This window comes from Ursus americanus, chromosome 26 (assembly GCF_024610735.1).
Source record: "Ursus americanus isolate L20-20 chromosome 26, mUrsAme1.1.p, whole genome shotgun sequence".
NCBI lineage: Eukaryota > Metazoa > Chordata > Mammalia > Carnivora > Ursidae > Ursus > Ursus americanus.
In genome coordinates, this window is record NC_142152.1 from 19,632,412 (window position 1) to 19,655,302 (window position 22,891).

At 53.4% G+C, this 22,891-nt stretch overlaps 1 protein-coding gene across 1 annotated transcript in view; it reads right to left on the reverse strand.

Moving 5' to 3' along the window:
• The window catches only part of LTBP2 (latent transforming growth factor beta binding protein 2), a 100,865-nt gene extending 80,171 nt beyond the window's left edge, over positions 1-20,694 (reverse strand). Inside the window, exons 1-3 of the mRNA XM_045807818.2 lie at positions 20,538-20,694; positions 19,491-20,234; positions 12,962-13,032 (exon numbers count right to left, since the gene is read on the reverse strand). Of these exons, the coding sequence (XP_045663774.1) occupies positions 12,962-13,032; positions 19,491-19,984 (565 nt within the window). The 5' untranslated portion in view covers positions 19,985-20,234; positions 20,538-20,694. The remainder of the gene's footprint in view (positions 1-12,961; positions 13,033-19,490; positions 20,235-20,537) is intronic.
• Between the last annotated feature and the right edge of the window lie 2,197 nt (positions 20,695-22,891).

A 22,891-nucleotide genomic window follows, 5' to 3' on the forward strand; every position in this document is an offset into this window, starting at 1 on the left:
ATGATGATGGACCATGTTTGCCAGCTCATGCATTCGTTCAGTGAACATTCATAGAGCACTCACGAGGTGTGAGGCCTGTGGGAGAGAGGGTCCCTCTCATTTTTTAAAAAATATTTTATTTATTTATTTTGGGGGTCATGAGCAGGGGGAGAGGGTGAGGGGGAGGAGATTCTCAAGCATATTCCATGCTGAGCACGGAGCCCAACCCAGGGCTAGATCTCATGATCCTGATATCATGACTTGAGCCGGAAATCAAGAGTCAGAGGCCGAACTGACTGAGTCATCCAGGTGCCCTGAGAGGGCCCCTCTCTTAAGAAGTGTACTGTCTCAGGGTGCCTGGGTGCCTCAGTCAATTAAGGGCCTGCCTTCCGCTCAGGTCATGGTCCCAGGGTCCTGGGTACAAGCTTGGAGTTGGGCTGCCTGCTCAGTGGGGGGTCTGATTCTCCCTTTGCCCTTCTCCCCACTCATGCTCTCTCACTTTCTCTCTGTCAAATAAATAAACCTTAAAAAAAAAAAAAGGAAGTGTACTGTCTCACATGGAAGAAGGAAAAGTCAGGGAAGGCTTCCTAGAGGAGGTGATACTGATCAGAGACACAAAGCATGAGTTGATTGGGCATCATGTCAATCAAGGGCAACCTGCCTACTCAGGGGAGAGTGGGGGAAATAACAGGTCTCACTTCAGGATTCCAAACATGAGCTAGATCCTGGTGCCAGAGCATTTTCCTCAGTGCCTTGGCATGACTTCCTGGCAGGCCTCAGGTCTCCAGATAAACAGACCATGTCAGAGAACTGTAACCTTGAGCACTGCCCCAAATACAAAGTGTCACAATGGCAGGATTTGGGCCTATCGCTTGGCTGCCATTCCATCTGCCCAAGCAGACTTGGCCCCCCCCGACCACCCACCAGGCCCCGTCACCACCACCACCAGAGACCAGCCCGGCAGCCAAACTAAGGCCGGTGAACCCTGGGGAAGCAGGTGTGCCCAGGGCCAGTCTTGGCCCTCCCTGAGTCTTGGGAGGCAGTAGAAAGGGTAGGCCTCAGTGGTTTCCCATGAACACTACATGACTGCTAGTCTCTCAGACCAGGGTTGGCAAGCTTTGGTGGGTGCAATGACCAGCTGGTGGAAAATGGGTGGTTGGGGGAAATTATAAAAATAGCGTTGATATACGTATGTAATACTGTGGTAAATAAAAGTTCTAAAAGGCTTCCAAGCCAGCCCGATTTGCTGATGGATAAAACCTGCTTGGGAAGATAACCTTTCTGGATCAACCATTTATGAAATTGCACAGAGGCCAGAGTTGCCAAGGAAGATCCTCCCACAGGTGTCAGGTTTTCAGAGGTGTTGAGCCACCTCACGTCAACTCCGTCGGCGTCCTCTCTCGAGTTGTTACAGATGTTTTAGCAAGATGCAGGGAACCACTGGGCATCCGCACTGAAGTGGTCCCGCTTTTGTTCCGAGCCAAGCATCGTATCACGAGACTGGCGCATAGACTCCTGTCTTCTCTCTCCACTACCCCGAAAATCACCCCCAGATGGCTCAAGGTGGTGGTTCCTAGTGCCTATCTGTCAAAGGGCACATTCTTATGACATTTTTACTGGTCTGCCATAAAATAAAGAAAATAAAATGCTTCCTGAGTTTTTGTGTAATGCTATTTTTCCCAATTTAAAAGCATCCTTTATGTTGAGATTGTGTCTTTTCTACTTTTTTTTTTTGGTGTTCTGTTTTTAAATTAAAAATGATGGCAAGTGGTAGTTTGTATTTCTAACATCCTCACTTGGCAAAAGGAAAAGCTACTGACTGTGCTTTGGTACCTGTGGTATTGGGGGATATTTTACGGATGCATGTAATCCAAAAGTTTGGGACCCTTCGGCCATTGTGGTCATGCTGCCTCTTGTTGAAAGGAGACTGCAGCAAAACATTCCTGTCAAATGAGCACACATTTCAGAGCTGAAGTATCAGAAAGGAAACCATCCATGACAGAGTGGCTGATGGCGGGGCTGTTGCCTAAGGCAAAAGAGGAAATGCCGAGGGCCCTGGGAGAGGTGGCTCCATGCAGCGCTATGAGAATTTTAAGAGAGAAAACTCCCAGCCATGGCCACTGGGAAGTCTTCATCTTTTGTTCTTGGAGCCCCATCTCTCCCATTTTCTCGAGAGAGCAGAGATCACGCCTTACACTTGAGAAATTAACCCAGGATGGGGTATATGGCTTTAGTGAGTATTCATTGATTGATTATTGGTAAAGGGTTGTGGAGCAGGATGTCCTGATGTCCATGCTTAACCATCGAGGGCACAACTCCACCACCCCCACTGCCCCCCGCCAACCTCACACAGCCAGCAAGCAAGGCTGTATCAGCTTCCCTGTGCTCAGTCGCCAATGCCAGCTCTTAGCCATTCATAATTTGGGCTCCTCCCGAACCCTTGCTTTTCCACACTCTCCTGGCACTCTCCTCCTCACTGAGGATTGGACATGTGGAAAGTTTCAGCCTTGGGAGCTCAGCTCTGTGCAGTTAGCAGGATGCCAAAAGAGAGGGGAATAAAAAGAAAACTCCCGAAATTGCTTTGAAAGAAAGAAATAGAAGGCATCGTTCCCTCCAACCCCCCACCTTCTGGCTGTGCCCCTTCTACCTTCCCTCGGCTCCAAAACAGTCGAACAGAGATTTGCTCAGATTTTCCACACAAACCCCTGCCTCTGGGAGGAGACCAAAATCAGAATGGGCAGGCCCAGAGGGATTCTGGAAATAGCTCTCACCGTGTGGCCTGCTCCTACCACCCGCTCAGAGCCTCTGTGATCAGCTCCTTGGTAGCAGAAAGAACATGACGCTGGGAGTCAGAAGGATCTGGTCTGACCCCAGCTCAGGCACATCCTTGCTGTGTGACCTTGGACCTCCGTGATCTTGTCTATAAAATGGGGCTGAAAATTCCTGCCTCAGAGAGTTGTGTGAGTCGCGAGAGGATTGTGGATGTGGAAGGGCATTGCATTCTCCAAGGCCGTGCCATGCCTACAGTTTTTTGTGGGTTTTTTTGGTGGGCAGCAAAGCAACGTTTATTGAGCAAGAGTAGAAAGTTGCCAGAGAGGGAGCAGGCCTGAGAGGGTTACCCCCACAGTTTCTAAGTTTAGGGGTTTTTATGAGCTCTTCTGTGGAACTTTCTTAAGCAATCAGGTTGTGCTGAGTTGTGCCAATCAGGGCTTTGGTCATGAATCTGTCTACCTATTAGGTTAATGTCAATGTGCTGATGGTCTCTTTTTGCTGACATCTGGGAGCTTTTTCTTAACTGTCCTTTGCCTGTGACAGGGACAAATGCTTTGGGGTTAATTGTCTTATCTTGTGACATTTTGCAGAAGTCATGTTTGTAAAGGCTACAAAACAGAATGCTAGTTATGCACCCCAGTCTAATGTCGTAGCCACAAGCTGTAGGAGGCTATTTAAAATGAAATCGATTGGGGCTCCTAGGTAGCTCAGTCAGTTAAGGGTCTGCCTGCAGCTCAGGTCATGATCTCAGGGTCCTGGGACTGAGCCCCACATTGGGCTGCCTGTTCAGTGGGGAGTCTGCTTCTCCCTCTCCCTCTCCCTCTGACCTTCCTCCCCACTTGCACACACTCTCTCTCTGTCTCAAATAAATCAATAAGTAATCTTTAAAAAGAAAAGAAAAGGAAATTGATTAAAATCAAATAAAATGTAAAATTTAGTTCCTCAGTCCCAGTAGCCACATGTGGCTCATGGTTACCACGTTGAACAACAAGCTATAGAACGTTTCCATCAGCACAGAAAGTTCTATTGGAACTTCCTATTGGAACTTTCTATTGGAACACTGCAGAGCTTTAAGGAAAACCACCATCCATCTCCCAGCGGCAGAGGTGAGATGGCCTCTGGACTTGCCTTCCACCACTGTTTCCCAGGGAAAGGCAATGTCAGTACAGGCCCTGGTTAAAGGGATGAACCAAGCCCTGTGGTGCAGGGGCAGGGCTGCTTTTCAGGTGCTGAATACAGCTGGTCCCCTCTCCACCCCCACCGCCCAGGTGGGGCTTCTGTCTCCAGCTCTTCCTCCTGGGCCCCAGAGATACCTTCTGCCTCCATCTATGACCTCTTAGATGAGGCACTGACTTCAAGACGGGTCCCTTAACCCCGCACCTCCTCTAAGACCTCCAGCACCTTCTGCTCTTGTCTGGGAGATGAACCCTAGCTCCAGATCAGACTCTGGGCCCAGCACCCCTACACCTGAAGCTCAGGTGCTCCCTAGATGAGATCTCCATATTTCCTAAAATCTACGTCAGTGGGACACAAAGAACCTACCCACTGAATTAGCGATCCCTCCCTCAGGATGCGGCCCTGTCCCCTTCCACACCCAGAGGCCTTTGCACTCAGGACAGTCGCCTACCCGCCCTCAGTATTTCTTTCAGCCCTGCCCTGGGCACCCCACCTCAGGCCTCCACCCAGAGGTTTTGGTTAGCCCTGGAGCTCTCTTCCAGGAGGTGGGGTGTCCACTTAGGCCGTCAGCAGTTTCTCCACAGTCTTGACCTTTGATATCTACAGAAAGGGACCTGATGTCAGAGATCTCTGAAGCCAAGGAAATCCCTGTCTTGTCCCCACAAGTGTGGGGGGACTGTCCTCTCCATACATGGGCTCTTCCCAGGGGCCGTGTCTCCAGGCCCCAAGCTCGGCCCTGAGCCCCCAGGCTGTGGGAGAGTCAGGTCCTCAAGGACTTGCCCTGCTCCCGCCACAGCTGTGCTGGGGCTTCAGCTCGGGATGGCTGGAAACGGCGCTGGGGCTCAGGGGCCAGCCAAGCACCCGGCTCCAAAATAGCAGTTGTGTTCACAAAAAAGCCTCTAATGAGAGAAAGATGCTGTTTCTTGGCCCCTCGTGTGCTCTCTGCAGACGCCGTCTGGCAGGCCAAGCGGGCCTTTACCGTTTGGCGGCCAGAGGGGAGGAAGGGGAGGTGTGAGTCAGACCTTGGCCCCCAGCCCCACAGCACGGACCGCCCTGCTAACTGCATTAACAAATGCCACAATGCTGGGCCAGTCAGGGGCAGGAGGCCAAGGGCAGAGAGCAGTCCCAGTTCCCACCGGCTCCAGCAGGCATGAAGAAAGAGACCACTGGGCAGGGCTCACGGCCCAGGGCTGAGGCCTGGGTTTGTCTCCAGCTCCTGCCCTAAAGCAGAAGAGTTACCCAGCGATCCGCACTGCCCTGGGGGCCTTGTCTGGGAAGAGGCAGGGCTTCGGAGGCATCACTGCCAGAGGGGCCTCTGGAGATGAGAGAAGTATGGGACGGGGTCCCAAGACAGCCTCCATCAGGGATGAGCCCAGGAACCGGGCTTTTCTAGGGGAGCAGCTCTAGGGCATGGAAGACAGTTCTGTGGCTGACTTGGAGCCAACAAGCACCTTCTGCGGCACCACCAGATCCCTGCCCAGGACCCAGGCAGATCAGGAGGGAGGAAAGACACCACTCCTGCTTACAACTCAACCGGGGCTGGGGCAAAAGCATGGCGGAGAGAACCACCTGGCACTCAAGGAGACCTGTGTTTAAATTCTGTATGACTTTGGACAAGTCTCTTTACCTCTGTGAGCCTCAGTGTCATCTAGAAAATGGTCATGCACCAACATTTACTATTCACCCAGGCTGGTAAGCAAGACAGACATTGTCCTCTTCTTCGTGGAGCTTCCAACTTAGAGAGATGGTCACAAAACCAGCAAACAAATAAGCAGAAGAACCGAAATGGAGGTATGAGTTATGGAGGGAGAAAAAGCCAGGGGCTAGGCTCCAGAATAACAAGGCTGGTGTGGGGAAGCCCCGACAGAGTGGTCAGGGAAACGCCTCTGAGGAGGGGAACTTGAAACAGAGACGGGGAAAGAGGGTAGGGAACCAGCCGCATAAAGAGAGGAGAGGAAGCTAACAGAGCAGCCCAGGCACAGGCCCGGAGGCAGTGTATCCCAGGAACCCAGGCTGGTTTGGTGAGCGAGGGGACTTGTGGGAGATGAGGCTGGGTGCAGCCAGCTGCAGCCATCACCCAGGAGCCCATACTGGTGCCTTGGACAAGAGAGGCAGCTGGGGAAGCAGGGAGCAGCAGACAGGCTCCCAAGAGATTTAGGAGGTGAAACAAAGAGGAAGAGCTTGGTGAGGAAGGTGTCCCGGTGCCCCCATTGTCTGACTGGAGTATGTGGGCAGATGGGGGTGCCTTTTAACAGGGTGGGTAACAGCTGGGCAGGGCAGCTGGCACAGACGGAGGGAAGCCACGAGCTTGTTTTGGGCAAGTTGGGGGTGGGGATGTCTGGGGAGCATTAGGAGCAGATGCTGACTGAGTAGGCATCACGACGGAGTCTGGAGGTCAGAGGAGAGGTCTGGTTGAAGATACACATAAATCTGGGTGTCGTCTACCCAGAGATGATGCTTCCATCCACGGGAATACATTAGATCATTCCAGGAGTGGTGCAGCGAGAAAGAAGAGGACCCAGGACTCAGTCCTGGAAAACCCAATGTTTAGCCGTTGGGTAGAGGACCAGCAGCAGCCAGGGGAGGGGGACACGGAAGACAATCACACGATGACCACTCACAGGGTGAACGGGGTTGAAATGTTTCGGGTGGTCCCCGGCACACAGTGTGGCTGCTGTTATTATTGTTGACTGACAGTTAACAGTGCCTACTAGTGCTCAAGAATAGGGGACAACTAATGCTTGGCTTGGCTCCCATGGCCCCCCTCTTTGTGTGGGCGATTTGGAAGATCTGCACAGTCTTGGGGAAGCCAAACATTAAGACGTTGGGTAGAAAAGGAGATGCCAGCCAAGGAGGCGAGAAGAGGAGGCTGGGGATGGAGGAAGGAAACTACCAGGCCACCCACGAGATCCTGCACCCACTCAGTCCTTTACCAAACAAGGACCATGTAGGCACTCCCCTGTTATCAATAGGACACAGCAGCAGCTGGCTTCAGGATCCTCCGAAGAACATCTCTTAAATACTTCTTTGAGCAAAGAGCCTTGGGGCATGTGCCTGCTCACGAGGAAAATCTCAGGTACCCATTCTTGGTGAGGAGAGAGATGATGGTCTCTTGCTACAACTGAACCCTTCACGTTAGTTGGGTCTCCACTGAGGTCATGTAATGATTCCCCTTAGCCACCTCTCACCTTGCTCTCCTCCACTCCCTGCCAACTACTGACTCTCATAGGATGATTCTTCCAGAGAGAAGCCACACAGACGCTCCAGACTCTGGCTCCTGGCAGTTCCTAACCAGTTGGTGAAGATCCCACCCCCCGCCATGACCCTTTTCCCTAACGTTTGCTCAGCATTTACCATTATGAGGCCCTGGGCTAACTTCTTTACATGTGTCGCTTCTCCTCATTCTTATAACTACTATGGGTGCTATTCTTATCCTCATTTGGCATATGGAGAAACCGAGGCTGAAAGCAGTCAAGCAGCTTGCCTGAGGTCACCATACTACTAAGTGATGGAGGAAGGGTTTGAACCCAAGGAATCTGGTTCCAAAGTTGGTGCTCTTGTCCACCTGGCCATAGTTTTGCCCGATGGGATGGAGTCATTACAGAGATGGGATGGGTGGGGCCACATTAGGGCTACATTAGGGGGAATGGATTTCTCATCGCACTGAGCTGTGGACCAGAACAAAAGCCACCATGCCTGTGGAGGCTCTGGACCCAGAAGGCAGGGGCAGATGCCAAGGCCCACTCCAGGAGCTCCTGAGTCTTCTGGAAGGGCTGAGAGAAGTGAGGCAGCAGAAGGGGACTTGTCGGCATAGTCCTGGGATAGGCCTTGTATTACTCAGTACATGCTTACTAAGCCTCTCCTTTGTGTCCAATGAGCACCTGCCACTGCTCTGTGCTGAGGGCCGTATGACACAGTCCCTTCTCTCAGCATCAAGGCCAAACACGTGTGGAGCACAGAGAACATGCTGGGCCTTGAACTAAACATTTAACTTGAGTTATCTCATTTGTCTCTTACAACTCTGTGAGGTGGAGACTAACCCTAGGCACATTTTACAGGTGAGGAAACTGAGGCACGGAGAGCGTAAGCATCTTGCCCATGGCCACATAGCTAAGTGGTGGAGCTTGCATTTAAACCCAAGTAGTCAGCACAACCTCCTGGATTTGGATTAAAATGACAGCTCTCTACACAGACGTGCCCATTTATCAGGAGCACGAGCCCTGTACCCCAGAGCCAGGCTACCTGCATTCACATCCAGCGTCTGCTGGTTCCTGGATGCAGGACTTGGGCAAATAGCTAACCTCACTTGTAAATGGGGAGAAAGATCGAATTTAGTTTATAGGATTGTGAGGATCAAAAATTAACAATATCAAGTACTTTGAATAGTACCTGACCCACGGTAATAGCTACAGTGTTATTGTTAATCCCCCAAAACAACACTATCATATAGATGGTTATACCCGTTTTATGGGTGAGGCTCTATGGTAGAAAGGGGCCAGTCACTTGCCTGAAGACACAGAGCTGGGATTCAGATCCACAATTCCTTGGATTTGGCACCCGAATCCCAAGCACAGGCTCCTAACCTTGAGCCTTCCTGCTTGGCGGTGCTGCAGGTGGAGTAACCCCCCTACACCTTCCTCAACAGCTGCGGGACTCCCTCTGCCCTGCCCAGAATAGCTTCTGTGCATCTAGGCTGAGATAAAAGGAGAACTCAAAGAATTCTTCAAATCTTCTTCCCCAGTGTGAGCTTTCAGAAGCCCCCCATTTTGTGTGTGTGTTGGGGTGGCGATGGGGGTGAGCCAGTCTGGGAAGGCTGGACGGTCTCCCAAAAGCCCTAACTATAAACAGGATCCAGTCAGCCCACACTCGACAGTGCTTCCCCTCAGGAAGGACTTCAGGCAGGCCCCCGGCAGCTGCCTCCACAAATACATAAACACAGAAATCTTGTGGCAGAGCTGGCAGAGCCGCAGAAGGGGAGGCAGATACCAAGACCGGAGCAAGAGATGAGAGCCCAGCTTCTGACCTTGCCAGGGTGGACTGAGGAGCTGGGGTTCCAACAGTGGTCATTGGCAGATGCAGTGGCTCCCCGAGGTCCAGAGACCGGACGGGGGTGAAGGGAGGGGCCTGCCAGGCAGATGGATTAGTAAGTCACAGCCCCCGAGGATTCTGTGAGAGGAGGCAAGAGGGGGCCGAGGGGTGGCCCAGGGGGCAAGGGCCATCCCTCCCTGCATACGAGTAGCGGGTCGGACCCACAGATTTCTGGCAGAGACCAGGGGACAGACTGAGTCTCCACACGGTTCTGGGACTAGACTTCATTCTTGGCCATGGGGGTAGGTCACACACCCCTCCTTGTCAGCCCCCCTCTCCTGCTGGCCAAGGAGGCACCCCACATGTGTGAAAGTGCTAGAAAAGAGTCCTGAGCATTCCGCAGCCTTGGCACTCTTGGCTCCAGCCAGGAGGGCAGCTGTGGGGAGGGGAGAGGAAGATGCTAACCACGGGGGGAAACAGGAGAGCCAGCTGACAGGGTGTGGAGCCAAGAGCCCCACATTCTACGGAGCCAACACCCCACCGCCCACGTGGTTCTCGTTAGGCTCGTTAGTAGCAAAATAGCAACAAGCAAACAGCACAAGGCCCAGCTAATTAGCACACAGCCCTTCAGTGGGCAAGCCAACTTCCAGTGGGAAAGGCTAATGCCCACTGGCAACTGCTCCAGGAGAGGTGCCAGCCTGCGTGCCAGGGTCAGGGGGGATGACTGGGGGAACAGCAGGGCCAGAGGAACGGGAGAGAAATAGGGGGCTGAGGGCTCCCAGGCTGGAGTGGGATTTGGCAGCATGCTAGAGCCTCCCCCAGCTGGGGCACAAGGGTAGACACACACACACACACACACACACACACACACACACACACACGTTGTTTCTGACAATCTGCAGACTCACCCAACCTTGAGTTTCCGGTGTCAAAACTCCAGTTTGGCAGAGACTAACACGGGAAAATCATGAACAAGTTAGGAAACTGACACCCTCCAGGGCTGGAGGGCCAGAGCGAGGCCCAGGCCCAGAACCCTCAGGCAGCTGGTGAGAAGCCCACCCCCTCTGAAGCCACCCTGCTCTAGCTTCAGCTCAAATCTCAGCAACCCTCTCTGCCAAGCTCACTAGAACATACCAACCTTCCACTCCATCTCCAACCCCAAATCCCTCCCCAGTCCTCCAGAGTGCCCCAAGGCTCTGCTACTCAAAGTGTGGTCCCTGTACCACCACCACCACCAGCACCAGCAGTCCCTGGGAGCTTGTTAGAAACTCAGATTCTCCAGCCCAGCCCCAGACCTGCTGAATCAGAATCTGCACTTTTTTATTTTTTATTTTTCTTAAGATTTTTTTTTTATTTGTCAGAGAGAGAGAGCATGCGCACACATAAGCAGGGGGAGCGGCAGAGTGAGAGGGAGAAGCAGGCTCCCCCTTGAGCAAAGAGCCTAGTGCGGGACTCGATCCCAGGACTCTCAGATCATGACCTGAACTGAAGGCACACACTTAACCGACTGAGCCCGCAGGAGTCCCAGAATCTGCCCTTTAAATAAGATCCCAGAGGATTCGTGGGAACAACAGGATTTGAGTTAGGGCCCCCAAGGCAGATCTTCCTATGACTGATCAAACTCTGCTCAGTGGTCTTCAGCCCCGGCTAGAATTGCCTGGGGAACTTTAAAAATACACCAGTGCCCGGGCTTCAGCGCCCAACCTCAGAGCTTCTGCTGAGCACGAAACCCTGGCTACCCACGTCCCTGGCTTCTCTGCCTAGGGGAGCTGCTGATGCTGAGTCTCTGATCCTCCTCCAATGAGTCTGTGACCTCAGCAAGCCACCCGAGGTGCACTGTCTTCATCTTTATAATTATGAAGGACAAGTGTCTTTCCCCCATCTCTGCTACCAGCCAGAGAGGGCCTGTCCTCTGAGAGCCCCCCTAATCCAGGCTCCCTGAAAAGGAAAGGAATTTTCAGGGGAAAGATCTGCTTTGCTGTTTGTCTTTGAGTTGGGGGTTTTGTTTTCTCTACCTGGGGGCCCTTAGAGAAACCCAAGGTTCTGCCTGAGCTTCCCTGTCAGGCTGGGAGAGGGTCAGGGCCATGGCGTGTGAAGCAGAACCAAGAGCTGGGGGAGCCAGCATCTCCATCTCCACAGAAACAGAAGCAGCCCCATCGTGTCCCCATCCCATCCCCATCTCGGGAGGTCTCAGAATCAGAGCTGAGGGCATCCATTGGGGCTGGGAACACTGCAAGTTTTTGTCGTAGACCATTAGCTGTGAAACCCTCACACTGAACAGGGCCTGGGGCTTGTCGCTAGGCAGGAAGGGGCTCTGGTGGGACTGAGCCTTTGTAGCCAGGCTTAGGGCCTGGCAGAAGGTAGTGGCAGGGAGCCACCCCATTAGCCATCAGGGAAATTCAAATCAAATCAAATCAAAACCACCTTGAGATACCACCTTACGCCAGTTAGAATGGCAAAAATGGACAAGGCAGGAAAGAACAAATGTTGGAGAGGATGTGGAGAAAGGGGATCCCTCTTACACTGTTGGTGGGAATGCAAGTTGGTACAGCCACTTTGGAAAACAGTGTGGAGTTCTCTTAAAAATTAAAAATCGAGCTACCCTATGACCCAGCAATTACACTACGGGTATTTACCCCAAAGATACAGACGTAGTGAAGAGAAGGGCCATATGCACCCCGTTCATAGCAGCATTGTCCACAATAGCTAAATCGTGGAAGGAGCCGAGATGCCCTTCAACAGATGACTGGATTAAGAAGATGTGGTCCATATATGCAATGGAATATTACTCAGCCATCAGAAAGAACGATTACACAACATTTGCAGCAACATGGACGGGACTGGAGGAGATTATGCTAAGTGAAATAAGTCAAGCAGAGAAAGACAATTATCATATGGTTTCACTCATTTATGGAACATAAGAAATAGGAAGATCGGTAGAAGGAAGGGAAGAATGAAGGGGGGTAAACAGAAGGGGGAATGAACCTATGGACTCTGGGAAACAAACTGAGGGCTTCAGAGGGGAGGGGCGTGGGGGATTGGGATAGGCCGGTGATGGGTGTTAAGGACGGCACATATTGCATGGTGCACTGGGTGTTATATGCAAATAATGAATCATGGAACATTGCATCAAAAACTGGGAATGTACTGTATGGTGACTAATATAACAAAATAAAAATTTTAAAAAAAGAAAGAAAGAAAGAAAAAAGAAAAGGGACACTGCAGTCAGGTTACCTGAGTTCAAATCCTGCCATTTCCAGGCCACGTGACCATGAACAAGTGACCTGCCTGTGCCTCAGTTTCCTTTTTTGCCCAATGGATAGTGGTACTCCCTGCCCTGTGGGCCTTGTAAAGTGTACCTGGCACAAAATGAGAGCCGCGTAGGCATCGGCTCTTGTTGGCACTGCCTCTATGGGGTGAGTGGAGGCTTGGGCATGGAGGCCCTGGCTCTTCCAGCCTCCCTCCTTGCTTTCCACATAATTAAGATGACGACTCTCTCTTTTCTCTCATCGGGGCCAGCCAGGAGGAAGGAAGACTGCTCCAGACACGGGGCTGGAGCCTCATCTGACAGCCTCATGCTGGCAGGAGGCCTGACAGAGGCCAGGACCGGCAGGGCCAGCGGCCAGGGCAGAAGGGGATTCCCAGAGTATGCAAGGTGAATGGTGCCCTCAGAACTGTGTGATGCAGAGGCTCTGGGGCCAGTCATGTGCTGCAGATCACAGGGGTGTGTGGGCGTCCAAGGGCCCCATGGACAGGGGGAGTGGGCCACCAACACAGTGGGGCAGCAAGAGGGGAATGCAGGAAGCTTTGAACACACGAGTGGGGAATTTTATCTGAGAGTTGTTTTCAGCTGGAGGCCTTTTTAAAACCTCCTTTCCACAGCCCACTGCCTCCATTCTGGAAAGGCAGACTGGGAAGAGACCCTTGCTCCAGGTCCTGGAGTCTCTGGGCCTGGCCAACCTTGAGAGAGAGAGGGGGAGAGGGTAGACAGGGCGGGGGCACTCACGTTTGATGCAGTGGTTGGTGCTGTTTGCTGTCGTCCATCCTGGGCAGCACTGTCCCCCGCAGACATTCCTCCTGTGGGGTCAGCAAAACTGGGTCAGCACAAGGGTGCTCAGAGAGGTACTATTCCCAGAGCCCCGTGGATGGTCCCACCCTCTACGGGCAGGGCCCAGGGGAAACCTGCCAGGCTGCCTAGACTATCCTTCTCTAGGGAGGCCATGTGGCCCAGGGGCAAGAAGTTTGCGACCCCGCAGATCTGACGTTGAGTCCTGACTGTCATTCTCTGCGTGATCTCGGGCAACTTCACTCCCAGGTCATAATACCTGCCTAATTGGGTTGTTGTCATGATTAAAGAGAGAGAGAGAGAGCACGCGAGACCGGGAATACCTAACACAAAGAAGGCACTTCCTGGGACAATGAATGACAGTCATCATGCAGATGATGAAAAAAGCAAGTTCGGAGAGGTTCAGTGACCTACCGAGGCTCAACAATGCGTAAGTGCCGAAGCCGGATTCAAACCCGAGTTGGCCTGCCTCTAAGTCATGCTCCAACCCTACACCACCTCTCACCAACGAATAAACACAGTGGTCCTTTGCCCCACAAACGCCGCTTATCTAAGGGCAGCTGGAAAACACACCTAGAACACCCTTCAGGACATACATATGCATCACCTGCCAACAAATGCTCAGGGGAGGAGCCTTGGCCCTCAGGCAGGCTGGTGCGTGGTGCAGGGGGAGACAGAGGGAACTGGGGTTACAGAATTTCTATTTAAGAGGGGCTTGAGGTGATGAGCTGGTAGGAAGATGAAACTGGGGCCTTGGGTTAAGCTGCCTCTGCATAGTGAGCACACTTTTTATTTGGGCAGGCGAATGGAACTTACTTAATGGGGGACAGTCTTTCCTCAGCTACTCCTTGGTGCCAGCACTGAGGGTCCCTACGGGAGACACTGGTCTGTAGTAACTGCTGGGGTACTCACCCAACTCAGCCAAGCTTTGCTTTCAGGTGTGTGGTGAAGCCCCTGTAGCACCAGCAGCTTTCACCAGCCCCGACTCTCCATCTAGAGACCCAAATGCCTGGACCTGGGTGACTTCTCTAGAAGGGATCCCCCCAGAGAAGGCTTCTGAGGGCCTGGGCCTGGCCCTGGCTTTGCGGACCCCATTATTACCATCAGAATTTGTCTACTGAGCACTCATTGAAACAGCGTGAGTGGGGCAGCAGAGAACGAGCTGGAGAATCAGGGTGAAGAGGAGGGGGCCATTCCTGTGACCTCTGTGGACAGAAGAGCGAGCATCTGGTCTCGTTTACGAGTTTGCTTGACATTTGAGTGGACCCCAAAGCTTGTGTGGTTTTTGGAGCCTTACAAAACATTCAAAATAAATTCCTGCAGCCTGGAAAAGCTGAAGCCCATTTCTAGCCCTGTGGCCCAAAGTTATGGGGAGCTGCCTCCCAGGGAGCTCCCAGAATGTCCTCCCAGCCAAAAGCTGGGCCATCCTGGCCACCCCGAAGCCTCTCTGGACCGCTGCCTTCCGCGGCTTCCTGGCTCTATGAAAGCCCAAGTCACTGGGTTCTGAGGAAGGGGTTGGTCCTTATACCCGGGCTTTCTGAGTGTGCGCACTGGAAGAAGGGGTGGGTATATTACCCATGCATTTGTAAGTCACTACCCCTTGTGGTGATGACAAGTCCTCTTAGAGGCCTAGGAGGTCTTCACAAGGAAACAGACTGCATGCCCTGGGAGTTTTCTAAGAACTAGGGTCTGTTAGTGCCCAGAAAGCACAGGCTGAGGGGCCCACTTGGCTGGGAGGTCATGGCATGGAGCCCAGCCCAAGGAGGCCCCATGAGCCAGCTGTCACCCCAGATGCCCTCAGGACAGCTTTGTAGCTGACTATGGGAGGCAGCAGCCGGCCATGCCCTGCCTGCCAGCGGTAGAGCCCTCAGGGCCTTTAGGAACACAGTGAGGCCTGGTCAGAATCAAAGGCTGCCAGGCAGGGGCGGCCAGGCTAGGGCTGGAAGGGCACTCAAAAGGGATTCAGGTGCCCAAAGGGGGACTCTGAGAGTTCTTTCAAGGCCAATATTAGAATCTTGGGCAGAGGCCCAGGGAGGTGGGAGATGACCATTCAGCTGGGAGAAGACCATTCGGCAGGCTCTGGCTAGCTAGAGAGAGCAAGTAAGTCTGACTGGCTGGGGCATATCTGACTCAATGGTTCTGACTCCTTGGAAGGTAACACCATGAGATCATATGAGCCCTACCTTCCAGGTGACACCTCTCAACAAACATCAACTCAGGATCCAACATCATTGTCCAACCCTTGGGGACACATCTGGCTAACAGCCTAGAACACCTGCTGGTCCACGTAGGACCAATGCGATTGTACTGGTCCTTTGTTAAAAACCTCCCCTGACTCTCTGTTGGCCTCTATGAAACTGGCCTGGCCCCCACCTGCCTGTGCGGTCTAACTGCCCCCATCACCTACCTGTCCCCGTGCCCATGACCTTCCACAACCAAGGCTATGATCCTCCAAGGCTATAAAATTTGTTGTCCCACAAAAGCACCACATTGGGCCACATTTTGATGCCTTTGCTTAAACTGCTCTTTGCCTAGAATGCCTCCCCCCTCTTTGCTGATTGAAGTCCTTTGCATACTCCGAGACTTCCAGATCAAATGTTACCTCCTTTGTGTAAACCTCCCCTGATAGAGCCTCTGCCTTCCCCATTCCCCAGCCACTGCAATCATTTAGTCCTGATTGTCTCAGGTTACTGGTTGTACGTGTCCCCATCTTGATTATCTTGAGAATTCTTTCTTATTCCTCTTTGTGTCTAACACAATGCCTGACACGCGGCATACATTTAATACTTCTTTGTTTCACTTAATCCCCTGTTTCCCAAATAATGGATGGGCCACACCCAGGTTAAGCAAGGGGGTTTTAGGTTTCCACAACCATAGCATTCATGTGAGTCGCATGGTGAAAAAGTGATCCCCCTTTCAGTGATCTTTCTAGCTTGATTAGATCAGTGAAAAAAATCTGTCTGAGGTTGGGTTCCCGTGCCAGGTCCTTCCCCCAACACATGCTAGTCTCCCTTTTCAATAGGAAGGACACACCACGCGGTTGAGCTTCCTAAGATAGGGTGTCTGACTAGAATTTGAGAACATTTTCATTTCAATTTTCTTACAATTACCCTCTTTTTATGATTAGTGGTATTATTTTCAACTATGATAGTAATACAAAGTATCCTTGAAAAATGAATTTGTGTAGAAAAATGAGTCAAGCACTGTTTGTAACAGCAAAACAAAATGTAAGTCATCTAAATGTTCAAAACCAGGAGGGTGGATAAACTGTGGTATATTCAGACAGCGGCATAATATACCACAGTTAAAATGAATAAACATGGGCTGATTATATTAACATGGCTAAACTCAAAAATCTAATGAGGAGGGGAGAAAGCAAGTTGTAGGAGGATAATACAGTATGGTATCACTTACCTGAGTTTAAAATATGCAAAACAATATTGTGTATTTTATGGAGGATTGCATCTGTAGTAATCGTGTAAAAACATACATTGGAATCATGAGTAAATTCAGGGTAGTGGCTAACTCTGGGGAGAAAGAGACAAGTTTATGGAGGGAATTTCAACTAAAAAAATCAAAAGCAAAATATGCCAAAATATTAAGGCTTGAAAAATGTGGATCGTTATATTATTTCCAATACTTTTTAAAATATGTTTGTACAAAACCTCATAATATAAAATACTTTAAAATAGATGAAATACAAAATCCTGCTATTTTTACAGTGTATAAATTTAAAGAAAAATAATAGACCAAGAGGGAAAAGATCAAGGAAAATATTATGAAAGTATTAGGCTGTGAGGCTACTTCAAGAAACACTGAATATTGTGAAACAATGGCTTAAAAAGTCCCCTATAGACCATAAATTCCATTAGTGCAGGATCTGTGTCTGCTGTGGTTACAACGTACTGCACACACTAGCACTGTGCCTGGCACATGCTTAATAAATCTTTGTTGTGTGCGATAAATCCCCACTACATGCAAGTTCTGTGAGGACACCAGCTGTGTTGGTCTCTACTGTATCTCCATGGTCCAGCACAGTGCCTGGCATACAATAGGCTTTTCAAGTAGTCGTGGAATGAATGAATGGCCCATGGTAGTAATGCAGTTCCAAGCTTCACCAGCAGGTGGCACTTGCTCCTTGGCCCTGAGAAGCCCACTAGGCAGTTGCCAGAGAGGTCAGCCTGGCCAGGAGCCATTAGCCAGAATGAGACTGCGTAGAGAAAGCAGATGGACAAGACTGCTACTCAGCTCACTTGGAGTGGTTGGGTGGACTGCCAGAGGAGCCCACCCTTAAAGCTGCAGGAAAGAATCTGCAGGAGGAGCCAAACCCAGCATGTGATTCGATGTGTGCACCTGTGTATGACAGGTGCCTAGGGGTGGCACCCAGCCCGTGTCCTTACATACCTGTGCACATATACCAGCTTTATTGTGGTGACAATCTGCTTTGCACATCCCCACCTCATTTCATAACTTCTAATAGTGCACCCTTCCTCTCCCAACCTCCACTATTCTACCTTCGCCCAACTTGCACCTAAATGCCTACGCTATAAGCTCCTCCATGAACTGGCCCAACCTATTCCTCCAGCCTCACTCTGATGGCTTCCCTACACCAGGGTGCCATCCTGCCCCCAGGCCAGTGCCAACAGTGAGAAGCCCTCATCCTTTGGCAGTGTTACACCTCTGGGCCCCACTCCTGCCTCCTCCCCTCTTGCGTCCCCTCAGACAGCCCATTGAGCTCAGGGACCCCAGCTCCTCTGAGCTCCTCAGTCATAATTGTCCCATTCCTTTATGCTTAATGGGAAGCTTCCGTTACTAGTAAGCACATTCGTTGTTACATATCTGTCCATCTCTCCAACTCCATTTTAAGTAAATGAGTTGCTCTCTTGGCAGGAACAATAACTTTGTCTCTGAGCCCCCATCCCCTGTCCCAGGCTCTGCACACTTGCTCGTAGGAAGCATGTATTCACTTGCACACGTCAGGAAAGGAAAAAACTGAAACAAAACCGGTGCTCCATTAACACTTGTTGACTGATCCTGTGTGTAAGCAACCTGGCAGTGCATGGGTCTACTTTCTGCCTGCTTTAAGCTGGGCCTTACTGGGGAAGCAGGGAGTTCATCCACTCATTCAACAGATACTTAACGAATATCAACTGTATGCAGGCACCGTTCTAGGCACTAGTAACATAGCAATGAACAAAACAAAGCATCTGTTTTTGTAGAATTGACGTTGGTATGGGCTGGGAGACCAGGCCATAAACGCAGGAACAGGTAAAGCACGTGGAAAGGAGAGAGGGTGGGGCAGGAGTAGTCAGAGCAGACCTGTCTCAGCAGAGATCTGAACGAAGGGAGGCAATCCTGAGGAAATAGGAAGAGTTCAGCAGCCAAAGAAAACCTGGAGCGGAAGGCCACCAGGCACACCGTCCTCCAGGGTAGAACCGAGGGTACAAGTGTCCTTGCTGAGTACTGGGACTAAAATCAACTGGTAAATGGGGTCCAGGCCATAAAGGGCCGCGAGAGACCTTCCCAGTCTCTCTGATCCAGCCCTCCTCCAGCCCCGCCTTGCCCGGGGCTCCCTTTGCCCCCATTCTGGAGACACGTGGCATACCCAGACAAGGCCAAGTGCCCCTCTGCCATGAGGAAACCCCGACTGGGGATGGGGTTGCCTCCGAGCCTCCCGACGCTGCGAGGGCGCCCCCAGCGGGCAGCAGGGGTGCCCCGGGAGAGGGAAAAAAGCAAATCGCCGGGTGGGGGGAAAGGGTCCCGCAGATTGAGAGTCGCGCTGACACCTAGCTGCACAGGCGCACACACAGACGCACTCTCCCACGTACCCACTGTGCCAGAGCTAGAGCGCGAGCGGGCTTCCGGCCCAAAGTGCCCTCGAGCCCATTCCCCCTCCCACGTTCAGCCACGCGTGGGCCCAGCCCGACCTGCGTCCCAACTCGTACACTTGTAGCCAAGTTCAGGATTCGCTGCCAGCCCCCTTCCCGGAGATGCGTCTGCCTTGGCACGCTGGAGCCCCGACGTCCTCCACCTTCCTGCGCTCTGAGCCCGCTCAACCGCTCTGGGGCCTCAGGCGACTGGACCTCCCACCCCGTTGCCCCCTCGGGGCTCCCTCTCGGATCCCTGCAGCCCTGGGGGAGTCTGCGGGAACCGGTTAGCGGAGGGCAGGCGAAAGCATGGACGCCTTGGGAAAGGATTTAACGTCAGGTCTCGGCGAGCTGGTACGAAAGGGTGAAAATGGTGTTTCTTTGCCCTCAACTCTACGAAAGTGGGTCGGATCTCCGAGCCTCAGCTTGGGGACCCCGGTGCTTTTCCTTGCAGTCCTGAGGCCGCCTTGCTCCCGGAGAAACCAAGGGCACGAGCCCGCGGCCCTCTCCTCTCGCCTGCGCATCCCTCCACTAGTTAGCACATGGAGGCCCGCCCTCGTTCCCTCCCCCCCGACCCCCAGGCTTTCCTCGGCAGTGCTCACCCCGTAAGCCGCCCTCGCGGTGGGGTTGGGGGCGCAGCCCCGGGCCGCTGGAGGGTTCCGAGGCGCGGGAGAGCCGGTGCGGCCCGGGCCCTGGCTGCGGGCTGCTGCTGGCCCGAGGGACTGCTTCTCCAGGTCTGCGCAGGTGGCTGGGCTCGCCGCGGCTGCTGCGCGCGGGGCGGCCTCCTGGCCAGCGAGCCGGCAGGCCTCCGGGGGCTCCCCCAGCCGGGCTGGGCCCGCTCCGTGGGCGGCAAGCCCGGGACTGGCGCGTCCTGCTCTCGGAATAGACTGTACACCTTGGCTGCAGACGCTGCGGGGTGACTGCCCCCGGGGCGCCGCAGCCGATTCGCGTCCCTGCCAGCCAGCTCGTATCTTCCCACTGGGTCCCTCTGAGCATGGCCCATGCCCACGAAGAGAGCCAGGGCGAGGGCCAGGAGGCCCCCGCAGGGGTTCTGCAGGGCGCGCCTGGGGCAGCGGTGGGTGGTCGGGGGCCTCATGGCTCCGGGGGCGACTGCAGAGCGGTGAGAGGGGGGGAACTGCCCCGGGGGCTTGCGGCGGCCTCGCTCCGTTCCCCGGACGGTGGCCCGCTTCTCCCGGTCTAGAGGCTCCAAGCCAGCCTTCTCGGGGCGAGGGCTGGGCGACGTGAGCGGTCCCCGGGCTGCGCGCCCCGAGCCTGGCGTCCGCTCGTCTCCAGCCAGGCGCGCACCGCCGCGGCACCTTCGCGCCTTCTGCCGTCTCTGCAGCCTTCTGAAGGGGAGACGGACGCTTTTATTTTTGGAAACCTCCCCCTGTTTTTTCGTCTCTTTTATCTACACCATGCCCCCTCCTCTGAGGGACAGCTCAGCCCCCTCATTACGGGAGAGGGAGAGAGGAATTCCAGCAACACCCACTTTGGCACCGGGAAGCGAGCGGGCGGCGAAGGGGGGTTAACCCGTGAGGAGCTGGGGGCAGCGCAGGGCTGACCCGACGGCTGGCAGGGGAGACGACGCCTGCCGGGACAGGGGCACCTGGTCACCTTTCTCTCGTCCTGGGCAAGCTCGAACTGCTGACCTGTCCCGGATGGAGCTCCTCGCCCTGTCCTCTGGAACAAACTCTCGGTGGCAGGACCAAGGCTGCGGCCTCGAAGGTCTGAAAGGAGGCCAGGAGAGGTATTAAGCTCGGCGTGACAGAGCCGGGCCCTCAGGGACCGGCGCCCGGCCCCTTCGCTTCCCGCCCCGGCCACTGGGGGCGCCCGCTCCGGGGTCGGCTAGCGCGGGGCCGCGCGGGGCCGCCTGGGGCGCTCGCCTCCCCCTCGCCGCCGCAGGGTGCGTGAGCGCTGGAAGGTCGCCGGGGGGCGCGCGCCCTCTAGTGGAGCTGGCTGCGTCCTGGGCCACCATGCCGCCCATGCTCCCAGATCTTCAACCTTTTCCTGTTGCGTCAGGGTCCAGGCGAGGCCTGAGGCGGCGACGGCGCATCCTAGGAGAGATACCATCTTTTTAACAGAGGTGTAGACGTAGAGGATCTTGAATAAGGTCACACCAGGAAACAGCGCGTGTCCAAAAAGGGGATGAAATCCTGGCCTCCTGCTTCGGGCTCAGAAGCCCATTCTCTGGACTCCCTCGGGAATGTGCCAGAGGAGGGGTAGGAGGGATTCGACGAGTCTCTGGCTGACCTGGTGTGTGCTCGCTCACACCTTGAGGTGGTAGCCAGGGGGCGGGGTGCAAGAATGCTGACTGCCACCCCTCTGACTACCTCCAACAATGAGCTCATCATTCGCATCATGGCCCCCTGCCCTCAAGCCTGAAGACCTGGCCAGCGTGCTGGCCCCGGTGCTTTCCTGCAGCCTACTGTTCCCTAGAAAGGAAGAGTGACAGGGCAGGCAGGAGGGCACCAGTGAATAATGTCCCACGCTACCAAAGGATGGGCACTGCTAATACCTAGTGTCGGACTCTGGCCACTGCTCCTGACTGTCCATCAAAGCCCTGAATGGCTGCGTCCCCCTCTCTGATCTGTCTCACATCTTGCAGCCTCCTTTCTGCTCCTTGAACAAGACACATTAATGCCCGCTGCCCTCTCCGTGGAACACTTCTCTTCAAGATGTTTTACAGAATTAGCTCTTCATTGCTTCCCCTCTCCTGGAGTGGCCATCCCTGAGCCTCCAATCTACAGCAGCCCTCCCACCGGTACCACCTCACCCTGCTTTACCTTCATTGCTTAGTCTAATGCCCAGCTGGAAGTATCTTTTTTATTTGTTTACCTGTGTAACTGACTTACTGAATGGGCTGAACTTGGAGAGGGTCTCTGAGGACAGAGCTACATTTTTGTCCCCTCACTGCCTTCAACCATGGTATGGTGAATTTCCCTTCTCCACCTTTAATGACATCTCCAGCAGAGTCCTTGGCTTGACTATCCCCACCACCACAAGAACAGTCTCGTTTCTGTAATTAAGACCAATTTTTAGGCACTAAAAAGTCTGGTCCTGTCCAAATCAAAACCTCATCCAGTTTGACCATTCTTGCATCCAATTTAATACTCCTCCCCTCCCCCCATGGGCCTATCCTCTGGCTCAAGACCCTGTGGTAGGGAGAGTAAGGCATGGACTGTGTTCGTTTTGTTTTTGAAGATTTACTTGTTTATTTGAGAGAGAGAGAGAGAGAGAGAGAGCAGGGGGAGGGGCCGAGGGAGAGGGAGAGAATCTCCAGCAGACTATCCGCTGAGTGCAGAGCCCGACACGGGGCTCGATCTCACGATCCTGAGATCATGACTTGAGCCAAAATCAAGAGGTGGACACTTAACCAAATGAGCCACCCAAGTGCCCCTTGCATGGTCTGTTTTTCTAACCTTCCCTTTCTGCTGTGGCTCCCCCGTGTCAGGGTTGGGGGAGAGATATTACAGGATTAGTGGCAAAATCCTGTGACAGGTGCCTTTGGCTGGCAGGTGCCAGTGCTCTTTCTTTCATGGGCACATCTGTGGGCTCTTGGGAGTCTCCCCGCAGGACCCCACCCTGCACTGCTGTAGCAAAGCACGTTCTGGCCAGCCCCTTGCAGACTCCTGCATTCCCTGCCTCTTGTGGGACTTGTCTGTCCGTGCCGGCACACCACTGGTGACTTGGCTGCTCCTCAGTTGGCCATAGAAGCCACTCCGGCCAGGATCCACAGTCAGAGGCCTCCAGACAGGAAGTGCACACAAGTCTCTTCATTTATGCCCATCCTCAATTCCAAAAGACACATGTTGGGTTCTCCCCAGAACTTCCTTGCTGTGCCTTGGGGCACGGGGGGTGCTTGCAACTTCCAGCAACTCAGCATCCATGGAGGGAGAGTTAAGGGGAGTCATGCTAGTCTCCTCTTCTTGGAAGCCCCCAAGCTCTGTGACTGGTTCTTTTGGCGCTTGGTTTGCGCTGAGGAGTGCCCTCAGGGGAGATCTCC